The following is a 22,273-nucleotide window of genomic DNA, read 5'->3' as shown; positions in this document are numbered from 1 at the left end:
TAGCCTGATACTCACAAGTGGTCTGTTTTTAATTGGGAGGGATATTTTGGCTGCAGAGGTCCCTGCAAGGAGCAAAGGGGTCCTAGTCCCACACTAGAGCCCCCAGCCCAGGGTTCTGGTGCCAGGAAGAGACGTCCCCGTAACTTAGGGCTGTAAAAACCAGCGGGGATTGTGGCTGAGTGACACAGAGACTGCCGGAGTCCCAGGTAGGTGCTCTTAAAGAGCCCAAGCACAGACTTACTCAGACTCACTTCCTTTGAGCTCCAGCACTAGGGCAGCAGCTTGAAAGGATCCAGGGACATATGGGGAGGAACTACATTATCTGGCATCAGGGCAAGAACTGGGAGACAGCTTTCTCCCAGACAAAAGTGTTGGCAGAGGTCATTGTTCCTTGGCTGAGACCTCTCCCATCACAGAGCTTACAGGCAGTAGCCACATCTGTGTCTCCATCGACCTGGCCCACACTGTTCACCATACCCTGGTGATTCCATGAGACCCTGCCCCACCCATTTTATAGCCCCTCCCAAGCTGTTTGCAGTGGCTTTTCCATATGAATAGCCTGTCCTAAAATCTCTCAAACAAGCAGCAGCTGACCTCAGTGTGCCTCATACTTCTCAATAAGTGGCCCCAGGCCTGGCACTAACAACAGCCGGCTAAGGTTCACAGCTTAACTTCTCCTGGACACCTGCAAGCCCCACACAAGAAGCAGCCATCTGCAGATCTCTCTGTAGCTCTTGCTGAGTGGCCCCAGGTAGAGCAGAGGCAGTAGCTGACTTTGCACCTCCCAGGAGCCAGTGCACCAGGTGGTCAGCTTCAGACCATGCCAGATTACAACTCTACCACATCCATGAGCGACACTCTTAAGGGGTGATGGACTCAGTGAGCATCAAAGCCCAACTGAAGCAAGTCTTGCTCCATAGGGGCATCTCCTGCACAGCAGCTCTTCTGTTGTGGTCGCAACTGGTCCTCAAAGCCAATTGGCCTAGGGGTCAATCCCTCCCAGTATCGCCAACAGCAATCGAGGCTCAACTAAAACAGGACAGCCCACACAGAAGCACAACTAGAGTGTCCAGCTCAGATGACTAGGGAGGCTGAGCCACTGGGCCCTACAGGACACCTACTACAGAAGGCCACTCTACCTCCAGGAGACATAGCATCTCTACCTAATACATAGAAACAAACACAAGGAAGCAGCCAAAATGCGGAGACAAAGAAACATGTCACAAATGAAAGGACAGAAGTAATCTCCAGAAAAAGAAGTAAATAAAATAGAAACAAGCAAAAGGACCAGATACAGAGTTCAAAACCAGGGATGAGGAACCTTTTTCTACCAGGGCCATTGAGATATTTATAACGTCATTCATGGGCTATACAAAATTATCCACTTAACAATTATCCTGCTATTTTTGGTCAAACATTTAATGAACTCACCCGTAATGCTTTGGCAGGGCCAGACCAAATGATTTTGCATGCCTTGCCCACCCCTGTTCAAAACAATAGTTATAAGGATGATCCAGGAACTTAGTGAAAACATCAATGACATAAAAAATGGCCAGTCAGAATGAAGGGTACACTAACTGAAATGAAGAGTAATTTACAGGTGATTAACAGTAGAGTAGAGGATGCTAAGAATCAAATCAGTGATTTGGAATATGAGGAAGCAAAGAACACCCAATCAGAACAGAAAAAAAGGAAAAAAAAATTCAAATGTGAAGATGTGTAAGGAACCTCTGAGACAACTTCAAGTGTACCAATATTTGCATCATGGGGGTGCCAGAAGAAGAAGAAAGGGAGCAAGAAATCGAAAACCTATTTGGAAAAAAAAAAATGATAGAAAATTTCCCCTACCTGGTGAAAGAAATAGACTCACAAATCCAGGAAGCACATAGTCTCAAATAAGATGAATCCAAAGAGGCCTACACCAAAACACATCATAAATTAAAATGAAAAAGGTTAAAGTCAAAGACAGAATCTTAAAAGCAGCAAGAGAAAAGCAGTTAGTTACCTACAAGGGAGTACTCATACAATCATCAGCTGATTTCTCAACAGAAGCTTTTTAGATCAGAAGGGAGAGGCAAGAAATATATAGAGATGAAAAGCAAGGACCTACAACCAAGATTACTCTACCCAGCAAAGCTTTCATTTAGAATTGAAGGACAGAAAAAGAGCTTCCCAGACAGAGAAAAGCTAAAGGAGTTAGTTCATCACCACCAAACTAGTATTACATGAAATGTTAAAGTGTCTTCCATAAACAGAAGAAAAAGAAAAAATAATAAAATAAAAAGTATGAACAATAAAATGGAAATAAATACATATCTATCAACAATTGAATCTAAAAGTCAAATAAAAGAACAAGGAATCTAAAGAACAAAATAAACTGATGAATAAAATAGAACCAGAGGCATAGAAACATGGAACAGACTGATGAATCTCATAGGACAGAGTGTAGGGGGACAGGAAGAGATTAACCAAAGAACTTATATGCATATATGCATTACCCATTATCTGTGGACAAAGACAATAGGGTGGTGAAGGGCTGGGGTGTGGTGGCATCTTGGTGAAGGGGAGCCTTCTGAGAGGGGGGAAGGAAGGACATCTATAATACTCTCAACAATAAAGATTAAAACAATAACAACAACACTAATTCTGTTTGATTTGGTATCACACCCTCCTTCCAATCCCATACTCAGCTCTGTGAATTTACCTGGCTTAATTTGAAGAACATAAAACTACCATTTTGGTGAGAGAAAGGGAATGAGTCTGAAAGTATGAATAGCATTTCTTTTAGTTCAGACAGACCATGGGCCACCTAAATAAGTAATTACATGTAAACCACAGCCTACTCATCTTTTGATTAATATTTTAAATAGATTTACACACATCAATTTGTATTCCTGGATCATACCAACTCAAGCCAATGAGAGATAGTAAAGTATACTGTAGGAACATTTACATTGCCAGGGATAATCTAAGAAATAGATAATTAAGAGTAGAGAATATATAATGTAAAAATATCTTAATACATATTCCATATATTCAAGAATATAGAAGATAATTGTGCAAGCGAAGTAGGCACCATGAAGATATGAGAGCCAGTTTGAACTTATAGAGATGAAAAATACACTAGATAGAATAGCAGATTAGATAAGGGAGAAAAATATTAGTGAACATAAAGATACAGCAATTGAAATTGTCCAAAACAAAAGAGTACAGAGTATGAGTGAGCTATGAGACACAACATCAAGCAGCCCAAACATGCATAATTGGAATTCCCAAAGAAGAGAACGGGAGAGAAAAAAATATTTGAAGAAATATGGTCAAAAAGTTTACAAATTTGATGAAAACTATAAACCCAAAGATCCAAGAAGCTAAATGAGCCTCAAGCAAGAAAGAAAAAGAAAAATACACCAAGGTACATCGTAAAAAACTGCTCAAAAAGTGATAAACATGCCATCTTGAATACAACCAAAAGAAAAAACTGTATTTTGTATGGAACACCAAATATAAAAATAACAGAAGACTTCTTTCTCTTTAGAAACAATGCAGGCCAGAAAACAGTGGAGTTCTGAAAGAAACATCTTCAAAATTCTGAGAAAAAATAAAAACCTGTCAACCTAAAATTCTATTCCCAATAAAAAGATCTTTCAAATACAAAGAAATTGCCAAAGATATAGGATAGCAAATAAATTTATGAAAATATGCTCAATATCATAAGTCATTAGGAAAATGCAAGTTAAAACAATGACTTACCACTAAAGACCATTTAGCATGGCTAACAATTCTAAAACACTGACAACAATGAATGCTAGTGAAGATCTGGAGCAACAGCAGCTCTTATTGATTGCTGGTACAAAAACAAAATTATACAGCCACTTTGGACGACATTTTGGGAGTTTCTAACAAAGCTGAAAATAATCTTAACATATGATCTAGATCTAGCAATAGCACTCCTTACTTACCCCAGTGAGGTAAAAGCTTACGTCTACACAAAGAACATGCATGTGAATGTTTCTAGCAGCCGTTTCATAAGTACCCAAATTTGGAAACAAACCAGATGTCCTTCAGTCAGTGAATGTATAATATTCACACAGTGAATTATTATTCAGCAATTTTTTTTAAAAAGAGCTATCTAATCACAAGACAGGACCTTAAATGCATATTGCTAAGTGAAAGAAGACAACTTGAAATCATACAATCATACTGTATGATTCTAACTATATGACACTCTGAAAAGGGCAAAACTATGAAGACAGTAACGATCAGCAGTTTCCAGGGGTTGAGTGGGAAGAATGAATAGGCAGAACAAAGAGAATTTTTAGGGCAATGAAACTATTCTCTATGATACTGTAATGGTGGATTGATGTCACTATACATTTTGTTAAAGCCCACAGAATGTACAATACAAAGAGTGAATTCTAATGTAAGCCCTCCCACGCCTTCCCTCGGAGTAAGGCATGGAAACCCATTTTAAATATAAAGACATAGGTCAAAAGTAAAACAACAAAAGAGATAAACCATGTTAACATCAATCAAAAGGAATATAAAGTGACTCTAAGTATTGATCAAAGTAGATTTCATGGCAAGAATATTACCAAGAATGAAACAAGTCAATTCATCAAGACAATACAAGAATCTTGAACATTTAAAAAGTTTTAAAATATACCTAACAAAAATAGAAACGAAAGGAGAAATAGAAAATATACAATTACCATGAGGTATTTTAACATCCTCCTGTCAATAATTGATAGAATAGACAGAAAATCAATAGGGATGCAGAAGAATAACACTGTCACTTAACTTGAATTAATTGACATTTATAGAATAGTCCTCCCAATAAGAGCAGATACACATTGTTTTCAAGTGCAAGACATACCACATTCTGGACCATAAAATAAGTCTTAAATTAAGTCTTTAAAAAGTAGTATGTTATCTAACTACATGGAATAACACCAGAACTCAAAAACAAAAGGTATTTTTTTAAAATCCCCAAATGTTTACAAACTAAAACACTCTTATATTCCATGGGCCAAAGAAGAAATAAGAGAAAATATTAGTAACTGAATGAAAATAAAAATACAACATATTAAGAATGTAGGTCCAGTTAAAGCAGTATGTAGAAATTTACAGAACTGAACACCTGTATTTCAAATATTCATAATTTATTAATTTTGACTATAAGGCAGTCATAATTTTTTAAGTTGGTATCATAGTTACTTGCTAAGCAATACCTGGAGTTTATTTTCCAATCCTGTGATAATTTACTATTTTCCTTCTGCAGACACAATATTTTTTGCTGTGTAAAGCAGCAAGGTGTGGTACATAAAACAGATTCAAACTCGGTTTGAATTCTGGCCATGACAGAGAATCCTTGGACTCATTAACCTTTTCTGATATATATTTTTTCCTGTGAAGAAGGAATAGGACCACCTATTTTGAGTTGATAAAATGATTAAAACACCAAAACAATTTCTGGCATATAGTACTTACTCAATGAATAGTAGTTATCTTCCTATTTGGATATCATACTAACTCTGCAAGGATTAGCACTTCAAAGAGTGCCCAAGAATAGTCATTTTATATCAGCTTTTTGTAGTACGTTTATGTATGCCATTGCCTTTAATGATTTGCAACAGATTACCAGATTGTTATAAGCAGAAGCCACACTAACTCAAACTAGTAGTTCACTAATATTTTAAAAAATATTCAAGCATTTGCTGATGTTGGTGATTTAAGGTACTATTTGTTACCTTGCCTCTGGTAATATATTTGCAATTAATTTTTAGAAACTTCTCAGTAAATGCTTCTTCCTCTTCAGAAGTTGAAGATACAACTCGTGCAGGTCGAATACCAGTAAATGTAGACGAGGGAGTTGTTTCTTTCGGGTGCACTTCATCAGGATTCTTAAAAAAAAAAAAAAGGCACTTCAGAGAACTAAATAAAAATAAGCACATTATTAAAGCCAAATGAATAGCTTCCCTCAATAAGTGTTCTTCCTTCTCATCATATTCTGGAGGTCAGCCCAAAATGTTCTTATATAAAAAAATATAGGTAAGAATAGCACTGTTTCCACATTCATTAAAGATTTTTAACACAGCTTACACTTACATGTTCAATGGTTTTTGAATGGGGGATATATAAATACTAGAGGCCCATTGCAGGAAGATTCCTGCAAGAATAGGGCTTCCTTGGGCCTATTCCTGCAAGAATAGGGCTTCCTTGGGCCTATTCCTGCAAGAATAGGGCTTCCTTGGGCCCATTCCTGCAAGAATAGGGCTTCCTTGGGCCTATTCCTGCAAGAATAGGGCTTCCTTGGGCCTATTCCTGCAAGAATAGGGCTTCCTTGGGCCTATTCCTGCAAGAATAGGGCTTCCTTGGGCCTATTCCTGCAAGAATAGGGCTTCCTGTGGCCGGAGCAAAGCAGAGAAGGGAGCGAAGCCCTCCTGTCTCTGCTGCCTCACTTCCCTCCCTTCTCTGCAGCATCGCTCCCTTCTCCGCAGCTTTGTTCCCTTCTCTGCAGCACTTGGGATTCCTTCTAGCTGTCTTTAGTCTTCGCTGTGTGCCTGCGTATGCAAATTAACCTCCATCTTTGTTGGGTTAATTTGCATACTCGCTCTGATTGGCTGGTGGGCGTAGCAGAGGGATGGTTAATTTGGATGTTTCTCTTTTATTAGTGTAGATGAATCATTAGAATGTTGAATTAACTGACAAACTACATTTCTTGTATTCCCACCTCCACACATATAAATACACCACACACACACACACACACACACACACACACACACACACACACACACACACACACATTCAGTTGCTCCTAAATTAAACTGCTGGTCCTGATAAGACAATCTACTATATCCCTTAGGTGCTGGGAGCACAGGAAAAATAGAGTGCTTGTTTGGGATACCTAGGAATTTAGCAGAACCCATACACTAAAAGAGCCTTTAAAATTTCAAGCTACACCCAGCCAGCTTGGCTCAGTGGTTGAGCATCCACCTACGAAACAGAAGGTCACGGTTCAATTCCCGATCAGGGCACATGCCCAGGTTGCAGGCTCAATCCCCAGTGTGGGGTGTGCAGGAGGCAGCCGATCAATGATTCTCTGTCATCATTGATGTTTCCATCTTTCTCTCCCTCTCCCTTCATCTCTGAAATCAATACAAATATTTTTAAAAAAATAAAATCTCAAGCTACAAATAATTTATCAATACCATTCTACAAAGTATTAATTAGCTATAACTTCTTTGTCTTTTCTGATGCCATGAACCATTCTCTCAGTGAAGCCTATGAACCTTCTCAAAATGTTCTGTTTAATACTTAAAATAGAGGTTTACAAAGAAAAACAATTACATTGAAACGCAATCAAACATTTTTAAATTGGAGATATAGTAATATGTATGCTTCTTTATTAATATAAGAACTAGTGGTGACTGATAATTATAAGTTTCAAGTAGATGGCTATAAACAACATTTTATGATATCTACAACAATTCAAAAGTGATTTGAAAATATCTGTGAGTTCTAGTGGGGACAAGGTCACAGGTATGCCCATTGCTACCTATAGTTTGCTGTTTATAGTGTTAATTTTAAAAAATGTTAGACTTAACTAAAAATATTTATATCCAGGTTCACTGACCCCTTAGAACTAACTGACAGTTCCTCCCGAAGTTCAATTTTCTGTACAATGTAGGAAGATTAGACAGATGCCTTTTCATCTTTGTTTCAAACACCTCCACAGAGGCCTTTCAGACCTTATGAATAAATGTACAATGCCTTATTGAATACTTTTCATAGCAATAGTAAGGTTCTTCAGAGCTTTAAGCTAAAAACTGCCACTTTGTTACTAATACCTAATAGTTCTGATCTGGTCTTTTGAAATAATAAGCCTGCCTGCCTCTTTTTCTATCTCACAGTCTTTAAGATATTGAAAAGAACTATCCATTTTAACATATCCATTTTAACATAACTCTTTCACTCTAAAAAATGGATCCTTAAACCTATATGAGGAGAGAATTTTCATACTTCCTTTCTAAACTTCATTATACCCCTCCTAAAATGTAGGGTTGAATCCCTAGAACTTGGGCAGATATTCAACAGATATTTTTTGAAAGAAGGACAGACCAGTGCAGAATACTGAACAACATCTATAGTTAATATACTATATTTTTAAAAATATTGAATTATGAGTTTTAAATATTGAATTGTGTGTGTGTGTGTTTTAGGGTGGGATCTCCAACCACCAGGCAGAAGTCCCCTTTGAGCAAGTAGCCTTTCTTGCCCGAGATAGAAGGTTTGACAAAAGATGATTGTGACAAGGTTTGACCAAGTACAATTGACATTAATAATAATTTTATAGAAAACTTGAAGATAACACAAAATGATTCTTTGCTCATTCGTTTTTGAAAGTTTAAAAAAATATTATAATGAAAATTTGGAACTTAGATGTAAGATTTACTGGCGACAAATACTTCCGGAAAAGACCGAAGATTCTCTGCCAATTGAATCAGTTCAAGACAGACCCTTTCATATTGATGAGACACTTAAATCAGAAAAGCTGACAAACTAAAACATGTTGCTCCCAACCCAAACAGCAAATACAGAAAATTCCTAACTGAAATGAACGCTGTGGGATGCCATACCATGATAACCAAGTGGCTAAGTATACCAATTAAGTTACAACCCAACCAAAAGATTCTAACTAGCAGCACAGGTATAAAGTGGAAGATGGTCAGGAAGAATCAGATAGGGGCAATCAAGTTGTAGCAATCAGGGTGTTGCAACACCTGACCAGGCAGCAACGTTAATCATGAATCATGCAAACTTCAGCCATCATGTTCTGTTCTGCCCTCCAAGAGGTGGAACAGGTAAGGGTTATCCTTCCTGATGATCTATCAGGGGTGGGCAAACTTTTTGACTCGAGGGCCACAATGGGTTCTTAAACTGGACCGGAGGGCCGGAACAAAAGCATGGATGGGGTGTTTGTGTGAACTAATATAAATTCAAAGTAAAGGAGCGGAGGGGAGAGCAAGAGAACCCTCCGCTCTTACGGCTCCGCGGGCCAGATAGAACAGCCGAACGGGCGGATCCGGCCCGCGGGCCGTAGTTTGCCCACGGCTGAAGATTCATGTTTAACGGTTGAATGACACTGTTCAATTACTCATCTCTGGTAACAAAATTCTCAACCTTTGCATTTTATGATGCAAATTAATAACATTACACTCAGCCTGTTAATTTAAGTTAGGTAAATAAGAGATATTAATAATATTAATGGATATTTATGAATACTTGTTATATTTAAGTGTATTATATGGACCATTTCATTTAATTTTCAAATCACTCATATAAGGTATATACTATTACCTGAATTTTTTTCAACTTTGTAAGGCTTTTTTATTGTCAAATATAACACGTATGCAGAAAAGTACATAAAACATATGTGTACAGATAAATGGATTAGTATCAGCACCAGGTCAAACAATAGCACACTGTAAGCATCTTAGAAGCCCCGTTTGTCCTTTCTTGACCATAATCAAGTACCTGGAGACCCTATGGGTTTGGTCTTTTTAAAAAATGTTTCTTTATTGTTATTCCTTTAATTTTTTAGGGAAACTTTTGATTAGCTAATTTCTGTAACTTGCACATTGAGTAAAATGAAGCTGAGATGCAAACCCATGTTGCCAACATATGAACTAGTGAGGCTGAGTTCAATACCACACACCTTCCCTTTCAAATAAAATGTGTGAAGGAGAAAAAGTCAATGCAGAGCCATTGAAAGGCCCCTTACAAGTGGGAACAAAGCTATCAACAAATTTTATGACTGTCCAGTTATTCCCAAATCCAGTTGCATTAACTACTAGTTAACAGTATTATTCACCAAAACTATAGTCAAGTACATTGTCAAATGCTTTCCTTAAATTAATATATACTTCATCGAACAACATGATCTCTGAGGTTCCCTCAAAGTCTCAAATTCTACAACTCAGTATCTACAGCAATCCCAATTTGTCAATGTAATCCTATCAAAAAGAATACAGGAGATTAGCTTGGCAAATGTTCAAAGTATCGCACTAGAGAGGACATTTCTTTTAAATAAAGATCCAAGTTGTTCAGAGGAATCTTAATCAGACCTCATTAAAAGTTATATACATGTACATTATCCAAAGTATCAGTATTTCTGGTTGCTGCTTTTAACTGTTGTTTATATTTTTTTAATTAAGTTTATTGGGGTGACATTGGTTTATAAGATCATATAGGTTTTAAGTGTACATTTCTATGAGACAAGATCTGTATATTACATTGTGTGCCCACCACCCAAAGTTAAATCATCTTCTATCACCATACATTTGGCCCCCTTTACCCTTTACTACCTCATCACCTTCCCTCTGGAAACCACAGGCACTTCTTAGAGAATATAACTTTTACCTCATAGTCACTCACACCCAACAGTTGTTTATAAATTCCGATTCTTAATGCAGTGATTCTGAAGCTCACTTGAATGCTTTCTGAAGCTTCTTTGGCAAATTAAAATGAGTAATTTGTGTTTTATTACTAGCATGCTATTTGGTATCCTAAACTTACAGTGCAAAGTGGGGCAGAGAAGAAAATGGTCTAAAGTCAGCAGATCAACAGAGAAGATTCTCTCATAAGTAAAGCCATTTAATGGAGGGCGAGGAGAACCATTTATATAGGAACATAATTGTTAGGTCATTATAAAAATGGGAAATTCTAATTAGTATTAATTTACATAGAAAGGCACAAAAATATAATTCCTTTCAGAGACATTTTATTCAAAATCATTATAAATAAAGTTTGTGTGAGTGTGAGGGCAAGAAAAAGGCCTTTTTCCTTGCTGTAGCCTTCCACAATTTATGAGAAGGACCTGGTAATAAAACACCAAGATTGTTAGCTCCTCTGATTCAAATAGCACCTCTGTTCAAACTGCAAGACAAGATAAGCTACTTTCAAGGCTACCACCTTGCATACCCCTCCTCCCTGTGGTTTTCATGACTCCAGGGAAATCGATGCCAGAGAGTTAAAAAAAAACAAAACTGCCCCCCTTTCAAACTCTTGTAACTTTTGCTCTAAGAATATTTACAGGCTTGTGAAGATGCTAATAAAGACACCTCCCTAGGACATCTGCCCAGACTAAAATAAGCAAACAAACTTTTCAAAGATAGCCACCCCCCCATATCTGCTCAATTTTAGCCCCCAAATCCCACTCCCTTCCTTATTACCTAGCAATTGCAGCCAGGGCTTTAAAAGGGGGAGCCACCATCTATTTCTTGCCCTTGTATTGACTAGCAATGGACTAGCTCTTCCCAGGAAGGTAAAATAAACTTCCTCTTTACATCTATCTCCTCTCAGTTGTGAATTCTTTCACAGCTGAAGTCACTGGCCAAAGCCCTAACAGTTTGGTTCCTTGAAATTCATTTGTAAAATAACTTACATAAAACATACATTCCTTAAAAATTCTAAATTAATCCACTATTAATTACTTAGAATTCTCAGAAGAATGATTAAGATGATAATAAATTATTTTTTAAAAGTAGTATGTCAAGAACTCAAGAGTTCTAAGTATTATATAAATATTCATAGAAAATAAAATTGAACATGGACTTCCTATCATGATATTCTAACATATGTTAGGCAAAACTTCATCCTTAGTTAAATTATTACATGATATTTATAAGAGTGAATTGGTAACTATCCTTGGACCAACACCACCAACAGTAAATTAATTTAATAAGAATGTTTCACTTTAAAAACTGGGATCTACAAATTTAAGTAAAAAGTAAAATTTTATTCTACAATAGTCAAAGTAGGATTTAAAAAACATGATGATATATACATGTACAGTGAGATTTATTCACAGCTGTCTTTGAAAAGTAGGGACACTTACAGTGGCCTTATCAAATTCAGCCTCAGATGATGTTGGTGACAGGGGACTTATGGGGCTTAGTGATGGAGAGCTCTCCACACTGGAGACATAATCAGGATCAGGAACATATAAAACCTGGAAGAAAACAAAACATTCACACAAACTGAAATATTAACAAGCAGATAGTGTTTTATTAGCAAGTACCATGACCTTTAGCAACAAATAGAAAAAAATAAAAATCTTCAGATTAAAAGAATGTTTTTAACATAATTTTAATAAAATAAGAAAACACATATTTAAATTCAATTAAGAAACGTTTGATAATACATACATACTATCAGGAATAGGGTAGGGAAACAATAATTGTTATATACTATGGGAGTTCCTCTTAAAAAACAATTTTGCAGTAGCTAGCAAAATTTTAAATGCACATATTCTTTATTACAGCAATTTTACTTCAAGGACTTTATAGAAATCTCTGTATATATATAAAAAAAGATATGTACAAGAGTGTTCCCTACAGTGGGCATAGCAAAACAGAGAAATAGTCTAAAGCTTACAATGTCTAGTTAAAGTATATAAATATAGCACAACACTCCAGACATAAAAAAAACCTGAGATTGTACTGTGCTTATATAAAATATTTTCCAAAGCCAAAGTCAAATAAAAAAATAAGGTTACAAGTCCTATCAAGTGTGACTCAGGGTTTAGAGCATCTTCCTGTGCACCTAAGAGTTGAGGGTTCAATTATAGGTCAAGAACAGGAACCTGGGTTGCAGGTTCGATCCAGCCCGGTTGTGGGCGCGTTCAGAAGGCAACTAATCGGTATATCTTTCTCACATAGAAGTCTCTGTCTGTCTGTCTCTCTCTCTCTCCCTCATTCCCTCCCTTCCACTCTCTCTAAAAATCAATGGAAAAATATCCTTGGTTGAGAACTAACTAACTAACTAACTCACTAACTAACTAAATATTTTTAAAGGGCTAGAATATTTCTGGAAGGGGATACAAATTAGTAACTGTGGTTGTTTCTTTAAAAAGAAACTGGGTATCTGAGATAGGATAACTTAACCTTTAAAAATGTCTGAATTCTTTTTATCATGTATTGCTTTGGATAATTTAAAAAGCTCTTTAAAACTAAATTTAAAAGACAAATCACAATTATTTTCAATATGTATTAAGAAAAAAGCATCCTATCTAATAAAAGAGTAATATGCAAATTGACCATCACTCCAACACACAATATGGCCGCCCCCAAGTGGACACAAGATGGCCGCCACAAGATGGCCAGCAGGGGAGGGCAGTTGGAAGGGACCAGGCCTGCAGGGGAGGGCAGTTGGGGGTTATCAGGCCTGCAAGGGAGGGCAGTTGGGGGGAACCAGGCCTGCAGGGGAGGACAGTTGGGAGAACCAGGCCAGCAGGGGAGAGCAGTCAGGGGCAACCGGGCCTGCAGGGGAGGGCAGTTGGAAGGGACCAGGCCTGCAGGGGAGGACAGTTGGGAGAACCAGGCCAGCAGGGGAGAGCAGTCAGGGGCAACCGGGCCTGCAGGGGAGGGCAGTTGGAAGGGACCAGGCCTGCAGGGGAGGGCAGTTGGGGGTGATCAGGCCTGCAGGAGAGGGCAGTTGGGGGGGACGAGGCCTGCAGGGGAGGGAAGTTGCGGGGGAGGGATCAGGCCTGCAGGGGAGAGTATTTGGGAGGGACAAGGCCTGCAGGAAAGGGAAGTTGGGGACCAGGCCTACAGGGAAGGGCAGTTGGGGGGACCAGTCCTGCAGGGGAGGGCAGTTGGGAGGGACAAGGCCTGCAGGGGAGGGCAGTTTGGGGGGGACCAAGCCAGCAGGGGATAGCAGTTAGGGGTGACCAGGCCGGCAGGGGAGGGCAGTTGGGGGCGATTAAACCTGCACTGGAGGGCAGTTAGGGGTAATCAGGCCTGCAAGGAGGGCAGTTGGGGGGGACCCGGCCTCCAGGGGAGGGCAGTTAGGGTGACCAGGCCAGCAGGGGAGGGCAGTTAGGGGCAATCAGGCTGGCAGGGGAGCAGTTAGGCATCGATCAGGCTGGCCGGGGAGTGGTTATGGGGTGATCAGGCTGGCAGGCAGAAGTGGTTAGGGGCAATCAGGCAGGCAGGCAGGTGAAAGGTTGGGAGCCAGCAGTCCTGGATTGTGAGAGGGATGTCTGAGATTAATGAGGGTGCAGGTTGGGCTGAGGGACACCCCCCTGCCCCATGCATGAATTTCGTGCACTGGGCCTCTAGTATGGACATAAGTGACAGTTAATTTTCTCTTCTGGAGCCAATCTGATTTGTTCAAAGCATGCATAAAATTATTATTCTTAAGTTTTCTATATTATTAGCTATGTTGTAATGAATACTTTCTGTCTTGCTACTTAATGCTTCTAAACACAAATGCATGGAAAAAAACCTACCTGTCCAGTAACAACTGCTCGGGAGAATAACTTATTTAACTGAACAAGTTCGTTTGGTGTTGTATCAAATTTCAGGGCTATACTATTCAAGGAATCCCTTGATTCAACCTGTTTAAAAGAAAACATACATTATTTTAATCCATTAAAACAGAAAAACTGAAACTATGAGGTTTAGTGATCATTAATATGTTTATGGATCAATCTTACATTTGATGAACAAGTAGTATTTCCATCTTTGGAAAGAGGATAACTTAAAAAATTCAGTTTTTTTAGCAAATGATTTCAACCTATTATGTAGGGTATGTGCTTTATCATTATACATCACAATTACAGGTGAGCCTCTACTTGAAAAAATTTGAAAATAGGTAATATAATTTACTAAACACAAACAAGTGATTCTTATTTTACAAAGACTTTAAACCAATATACTATTTCTTTGCAGGAGGCAGCCAATCAATGTTTCACTCTCACATTAATGTTTCTAACTTTCCATCTCCCTCACCTCTCTAAAAAAACCCAAAACATTGTGTGTCTGTGGACGTGTGTGTATATATGTATACAGATGAATAATTTTAACTTTAAAGCTATCTAAAGTACAAGGTAAGTTTATACTATATGTAAGTGATTTGGAAATGCATTTAAGCTAGATCAGTGGTCGGCAAACTCATTAGTCAAAAGAGCCAAATATCAACAGTACAACGATTGAAATTTCTTTTGAGAGCCAAATTTTTTAAACTTAAACTTCTTCTAACGCCACTTCTTCAAAATAGACTCACCCAGGCCGTGGTATTTTGTGGAAGAGCCACACTCAAGGGGCCAAAGAGCTGCATGTGGCTCGCGAGCCTTGCTGACCACTGAGCTAGATCATAAATATTTTAGAATAAACACATTTTGAGAGTACATTGTGATATTAAAAGTTTTATTTTTTTTTAAATATAGGGATATATATTTTCCTCAATACAAAAATTATGTCTTTTAAATTTTATATAAATGTGTTTTATGAATATTTAAGAAATTATAATAAGAATATGAGACAAAAAACCTTAGTTTTAGAATTACACTTTTATTTAGGATTTGACATATGAAATAAAGGATTAAGAAATTTAAAAAAGACTAACAGACTAATCAAAGACCTGCTAGAGGATGTTTTTTAACTTTTCTGGTCAATACTTGATTATATCCCAAAGGTCATTTATAACATTAAGAAAAAAAATAATTTCAAATTGAAATTAACTTTCCCTACAAAATAATGGCTCTTAATTTGAACTGAACTTTGCTACAGATAATACAAATTTTATTGAATCACCAAAACAAAGAATGGTAAACTCCTGAATTCAAAATCAACTAAACGTTAACAATTCTGCACAATCACATGGTTACATCTGTAGATAATATCTTATGCTTCATGCCTATAATCTTATGCCTTAATAAACACTAATGAATATATCAAATTACATTACCCAATATTTTACTATTTGAACTTATTTTCTAAATTTCTCAAGCATACAGAGAAAGTACAAACACACTTAGTTTAAGTTTATAATATGCTTTAATAAGCGATTTTTTAGATAGTAAATATTCTACGCTAAGTTATCTGGTCCTAACCTTTTTAAAATACTTAAATTGATAATTTAAGGTTTTGATAATTGGTTCAATTTTAATGATTCATAGAAAACAGTCAAGAATTAACCCTGGAAGGACAAAGAATATTTTACTAAGACTACTGCATAGATAAATCAGCTTTTTAAACTGCAAACAACTTACAGTATACTCAATAGTCCCTTTAGGTTTCTGAAAAGACATTCGTCTCCCATCTTTCTTGTCTAGGCTCTTCTTTTGGCCAGTATCTGGGGAAAGAAAAAAAAGAGACAAAACCCTACTGAATTTATGTTCCTTTCAGAGACATGTCAAAGACTGCTAAATAGAGCTCAATGGGCTGATATGTATGAGATTCACTAGTAATACAGCTTGTTCCCTGGGATTCTATGCTCTAAAATATAATCAACTGTCAAAAAAGAAATGTACTTCCTCCCTGCTTGCTGTAGTAACTGACCAGTATGCAATACTAATAATTGGAAATAAATTAAAAACATAAGTAACTATCAGCAGGAAGGAAGTTATAAAAAACTAAAATATGTATTGCTTCCTTCAACACATCTAAACAGATTATTTGAAGATTTTATATATATATATATATATATATATATATATATATATATATATCCATATATATAAAAGGCTAATATGCAAAGTGTCCCCTTGGGAGTTTGATCACTCATTATGACGTGTGCTGACCACCAGGGAGTGGCGCGGAATGAAGGAAGGCCCCGGCCGGTAGCCGGAAGGCCCCGATCCGCCCTGATCGCCGGCCAGGCCTAGGGACCCTACCCGTGCATGAATTTCATGCACCGGGCCTCTAGTATATATACAGTTAACAAAATCAAGTCTAAAAAATTAGTCCTAAGTATTTGAAGAACTCTTAAACACTGTGACTGAGGGGGGTGGTGGGGAAGATGAAAACTCTCAGATGTAAAAACAGGCAAAAGATATGATCAGAGAATTCATAAGAGGACATAAAAATGGCCCTTAAGCATATAAAAATGTGTTCAATCTAACTCATAATTAGAAAAATGCACATGTGAACTACACTGAATACCATTTCTCACCTATCAGACTGGTAAAAATTCAAAAGTTTGACTACACTGTTTGGCTATAGAAAAAGAGGTATTCTTCATTCATTCATTCATTCATGGTGGGAATGCAAAATGGTTAGTATATACTTAAATTTTATTTTTAAAGGTTTTTTTTTTACTTTATTTTTCCATCACCATCTATCCCCTCCATGTTAAATAAAGTTTTAAATAAAAATTTCTGCTGTTTCATAAACAGCAGAGGAAGTAAAAAACATTTCCCAATTTTGCAATTTATAAACTTTTTAAGCAAAGTAAAATACAGATTACTTTTAACTAATATATATCCTTCCTTAATTGTCTTAGGAGTAACCATTAATCTACACTTACTTTGCCTAACAGCAGTTTTCCAATCTGTGTTTCATAATATCCCAAGAATTCATTAAACATTTAATCACAACGAAGTTTGCAATTGTTCTATCATTGTCAAGAATTCACCATAGAGTGCAGTTCAGAGCAAGAAAACTAATATACCAACTTTTCACAGTTTTAAGTTTAAAACAAACTGAAAATATTCAAAGTTATAAAATATCCTGTACTATATTTTTACTTATTTAATAAAATAACAGTTAACATTTATCAAGTGCCTAGTATATGCCAGGCACTATTCTAAGTACTGCAAATCTATCTATATATATATAAAAAGCCAGCGACTGGAACGCCCACCACCCACAGCCCCTCACCACGGCTGGCACCCCCCTACCCCAATAGGGGGCAGGGACCGCCAGCCAATTCCCCGCGGCCCCTCCCCCCAGCCAGCCAGGCCCTGATGGGGCCGATCAGGGGGCGCTGGCCAGCCAACCTCCCACCATCTCCTCTCTTCCACAGGCCCGGCCCTGATCTGCCCTGATTGGGGCCAGGCTGGCCAGACCCCACCCATGCACAAATTCGTGTACTGGGTCTCTAGTTTATTATATAATTATATAATTCATCAACTCTCAAAGTAGATGTCATCTTTATCCCCACTTCACAAGTAAGGGCATTGAGACACATTTTTGTTTATAATTAGAGGAGTGCCACTGGCAACTAGAGGGTACAGACCATGGATACTATTAAACATTATGTGCTAAACAATGTACACGACAGTCATCAAACAACAAAGAAATTATGTACTCTCAAATGTTAATACTGTCAGCTTGAGAAACCCCACTATATACCTAGCACCCAATATGCCTGACGTACAGTAGGTATTCAATAAATATCTGACAGATAAACGAATGCATAAGTTTCCCTGAGATAGGATTAGTGTGGCATAATGGAAAAAGGGAGTTAGAATTTACTCCACCATTACCAAAAGCAGAGACTTTATATATGTAATCTAAAGCAATAAATTCCCATCGAAACTGGTTCCAGTAAGTTTTGATACTGTGTTTTAATAATCCAGTCCAAAATACTGGTATTTTACAACTTCTACGCTAATTTCTTCTTTTGCTATTTAGAGAATGACAATTTTTAAAATTTATCTTTTAGTTACTGATTACTAGCTTAAGTGTACTGTGGTGAAAGAAAATACTCTAAAAAAGTTCAACTCTTTTAAATTGTTGAAACTTGCTTTATGATCAAAGGTAAAAATATCCCACCTAAAACCGAAGCAAGAATGTCACAATAATACCAACCTCTTAATATTTTTTTAAGGATCTGCTTCATTTTAGACACACATTTTAGGAAATTCTTTCTAATGGCAAACAACTATCTTTCATGCACTCCTATCTTCTAACCACCTACCCATTATTCTATACACGTATATACATAAAATAGATCTTGACAATGTTGCTTACCCTAATATTAATAGCATCTCTAGATGTTTGGATTAGAGGTGACCTTTTAAACTTTAATCTTTGCAAAGTATGATTTCTTTATAATTAGCATGCATAAATGTTTCTTATAAAAGACTAGAAGCTAATATATCAAGATTCTATGACACATTCTAATACTTCACATTAACAAAACAAGGGATAAAAATAATATGATCTTATCAATACAGAAAAAGCATTTGGTAATATGTGACAACCATTTATGATTAAAACGATCAATAAAATGGGTATAGAAAGAAAGTACCTCAAGATAATAAGGGCCATATATGACAAACCCTCAGCTAGTATCATACACAATGATGGAAAAATGAAAGCTTCTCCTCTAAAATTAAGAGAAGGATTCCCACTCTCAACACTCCTATTCAACATAGTCCTAGCCAGAACAATCAGGCAAGATTAAGAAATAAAAGGCTTTCAAATTGGGAAGAAAGAAGTAAAAGTGTCACTTTTTGCAGATGACATGATTCTATATATAGAAAACCTTAAAGACTCCACCAAAGAACTATTAGAAACAATAAACAAACACAGTCACATTGCAAGACACAAAATCAATATGCAAAAATCCAATGCTTTCCTATATACTAACAATAAAACATCAGAAAAAGAAATGAAAAGAACAATTCCTTCTGTAATTGCAACCAAAAGAAAATACTGTACCTAGGAAAAACCTTAATAAAGGATGTAAAGGACCTATATACTGAAAACTACAAATCATTATTAAGAGAAAATGAAAAGACACAATGAAATGGAAAGATATTCTGCATTCATGGATTGGAAGAATCAATCCACTGGCATCTAGTGGGTATACACCACGGCCATGTTATCCAAAGCAATACACATACACACACACACACACACACACACACACACACACACACACACATATTTAATGCAATCCCCATCAAAATCTCAATGTAATTTTTTATTTATTTTTATTTTTATTTTTTTTAAAATATATTTTATTGATATTTTACAGAGAGGAAGGGAGAGGGATAGAGAGCTAGAAACATCGATGAGAGAGAAACATCGATCAGCTGCCTCCTGCACACCTCCCACTGGGGATGTGCCCGCAACCAAGGTACATGCCCTTGACCGGAATCGAACCCAGGACCCTTCAGTCTGCAGGCCGATGCTCTATCCACTGAGCCAAACCGGTTTCGGCTCAATGTAATTTTTTAAAGAAACAGAACAAAAATTATCAGATTAGTATGGAACCACAAAAGATCTTGCTGAATATCCAAAGCAATCCTGAGAAAAAAGATTGAAGCTGGAGGTAATCACACTACCTGACTTCAAATTATACTACAGAGCTATGGTAATCAAAACAGCATGGTACTGGCAGAAAAACGGACACAAAGACCAATGGAAAAGAACCAAGAGCTCCAAAATAAAGCCAGATGCATATGGGCAAATAATTTTTGACAAAGGAGCCAAAAACACACAATGGAGAAAAGAAAGTCTCTTCAATAAATGGTGCTGGGAAAATTGGAAAGCCACATGGGAAAGAATGAAACTTGCAAATCAAACTACGAGATACCACCTTACAACTGTTAGAATGGCTATTATCAACGAGACAGATAAACAACAAGTGCTGGAGAGGCTGTGGAGAAAAAGGAACCCTCCCGCACTGCTGTGGGAATGTAAACTGGGACAGCCGCTATGAAAACCAGTATGGCCAGCGTGTCTCAGTGGTTAGAGCATCTGCCGGCGCACCAAAGGATCTCAGGTTCGATTCCCTGTCAAGGGTACATATCTGGTCCATCCTTATAATCTGTCCATGGGAAAACTTACCAACATCACTACTGAACAGAAATGGTGAGCGGCAAGATCAGTAACAACAAACTGGGTACCAGAGTGCAGCCAATCTGCACGTGTGGTGAAGAGTCTGTACAAGAAACACTGCTAGATTACACAGGACATTGTCAAGAACTGAAGGAAGGGCCTGGCTTTTCAAAGGTGTGCCACAAAAAATTGTAAAACGTGCAATACCTGACTATTTAAGTCAGGGGCACTGGCCTCTTTTCCTTTAGATTGTCAGATAAAAAAATGACAACAGCCAACACAATAGCCGCCTGGTGTGAATGAATCAAAACTATACCTATTTTTTTTTTTTTTTGGTCAGATTGGCAAAAAGCATATTTTCTGGTGTGCTGCAGAATTTTAGCAATTAGTTTGTGTGTGCCATGAGATGAAAAAGGTTGAACATCACCGAGAGGAAACCAACAACATTGGAAAGGTTGCCATATGCATTGTGCTAAGACTTCAACAAGCGCTTTTAAAAATTCACAAGCTATCAATATCATACCATTATGACTGATTTGTTTTGAAAGAATGGTACACCAGCATTAGCAGTCAATATAAATGGCAACTGAGAAAAAAGTTTCTAGGTTCCTTCCACCTCAAGGCAACATACACCCTTTCCAAACACATGATACAAGAATAAAAAAAAAAAAAAAAAAAATAAGGAGAGCAAAATACTTGATACTAGATCAACTAGGTTCCAGTTTAAGTTAAGCATTTTCTTTTCTATAGTACCAAGTGCTGAAGTGAACCCTCACAGAGGCAAACATCAGAAACACTGCCCCAAACCCAAAATAGGGAGGCACAGCGGTCATCTTAAGGTCTCCCGGACGGAAAAGGCGAGCGTCATAATTAGTTTAATATCCACCTCCCCGTGGGAGGGAAAAGAGAAGGGATCAGCCCTTGAAATACTTGGCGGGGTAAAGGAAGCCCACTCCAGGTGGAGAAAGCAGGAAGCGCGGAGCAGGAAAAGCTGCGACACAGAGGGTGGCAAGTGTCCGGTCCGCGCGCACACCGAGTCCTCCCCTCCCACCCGGGTCCCAGCTCACCGCCCCGCGCGCGACCCCGGCCCAGCCCGCTCCCGCCAGGAGCCGGCCAGGGCCACACCCCCGCCCAGCCCGCCGCCGCCCCCAGCCCTCAGCCCGGTGAGCCACGCGGGAGGCAAAGGGAAGGCTGGGCTCACCAGGTCCCTCCGGGTTGGACGGCGCCGAGAGCCGGTGGGGCGGGGACCCGCACCCGGGGTCCCCCTGGGCGGGCTCCCTCAGGTAGTCCTCGAAGCACACCTGCCGGGCTTCGCCGCCGCCCCCGAGCCCCCACAGGCGGTGGGCCGTACCCCGCAGAAGGCGTCCGCCCTTGCCCGTGAACGTGGTCAGGTAGTCCATGTCGCCGCGGGGCCGCGGCCGGGGCAGGGCCGAGGGCGGCGGAGGGTTTTGAGGAGCCGCTACTCAGTGGGCGCCGGCGCGTCCAACCCGACGCGGGACAGGGGCTCCGCGCTCCTCCCGGGGGCGGGGAGGGGAGAGGGCGTCCCCAGCGTGGCCCGGGGCGAACCATTCGGAAACCACGCTCCGGGGGGGTGGGGAGACAGAAGTTGGACAGAAGTTTTGAAAAGTTTTTCTTCCTGCTTCCACACGCCAAAGCAGGCCAAAGTTAGGTTCTAAATGAGGTACATTCTTCCT

General features: G+C 38.5%; 1 protein-coding gene across 7 annotated transcripts in view; it reads right to left on the bottom strand.

The window, feature by feature from the left end:
* OXR1 (oxidation resistance 1) overlaps window positions 1–22,273 on the bottom strand; it is a 345,790-nt gene that overhangs the window by 50,244 nt on the left and 273,273 nt on the right. For 5 of the 7 annotated variants that reach the window (XM_080647068.1, XM_080647065.1, XM_080647066.1 and 2 more), the window contains 4 exons: window positions 16,058–16,140; window positions 14,294–14,401; window positions 11,900–12,013; window positions 5,748–5,900 (listed from right to left, as the gene is read on the bottom strand). In XM_080647068.1, coding sequence (XP_080503194.1) covers window positions 5,748–5,900; window positions 11,900–12,013; window positions 14,294–14,401; window positions 16,058–16,140 — 458 coding nt within the window. Of the gene's footprint in view, window positions 1–5,747; window positions 5,901–11,899; window positions 12,014–14,293; window positions 14,402–16,057; window positions 16,141–21,780; window positions 22,124–22,273 lie in introns of those variants that run through there. The other 2 variants (XM_080647069.1, XM_080647067.1) reach the window with 1 other exon arrangement.

Source organism: Plecotus auritus (assembly GCF_963455305.1).
Source record: "Plecotus auritus genome assembly, chromosome: 11".
NCBI classification, from domain to species: domain Eukaryota; kingdom Metazoa; phylum Chordata; class Mammalia; order Chiroptera; family Vespertilionidae; genus Plecotus; species Plecotus auritus.
This window is presented reverse-complemented; position numbering and strand designations above follow the sequence as displayed.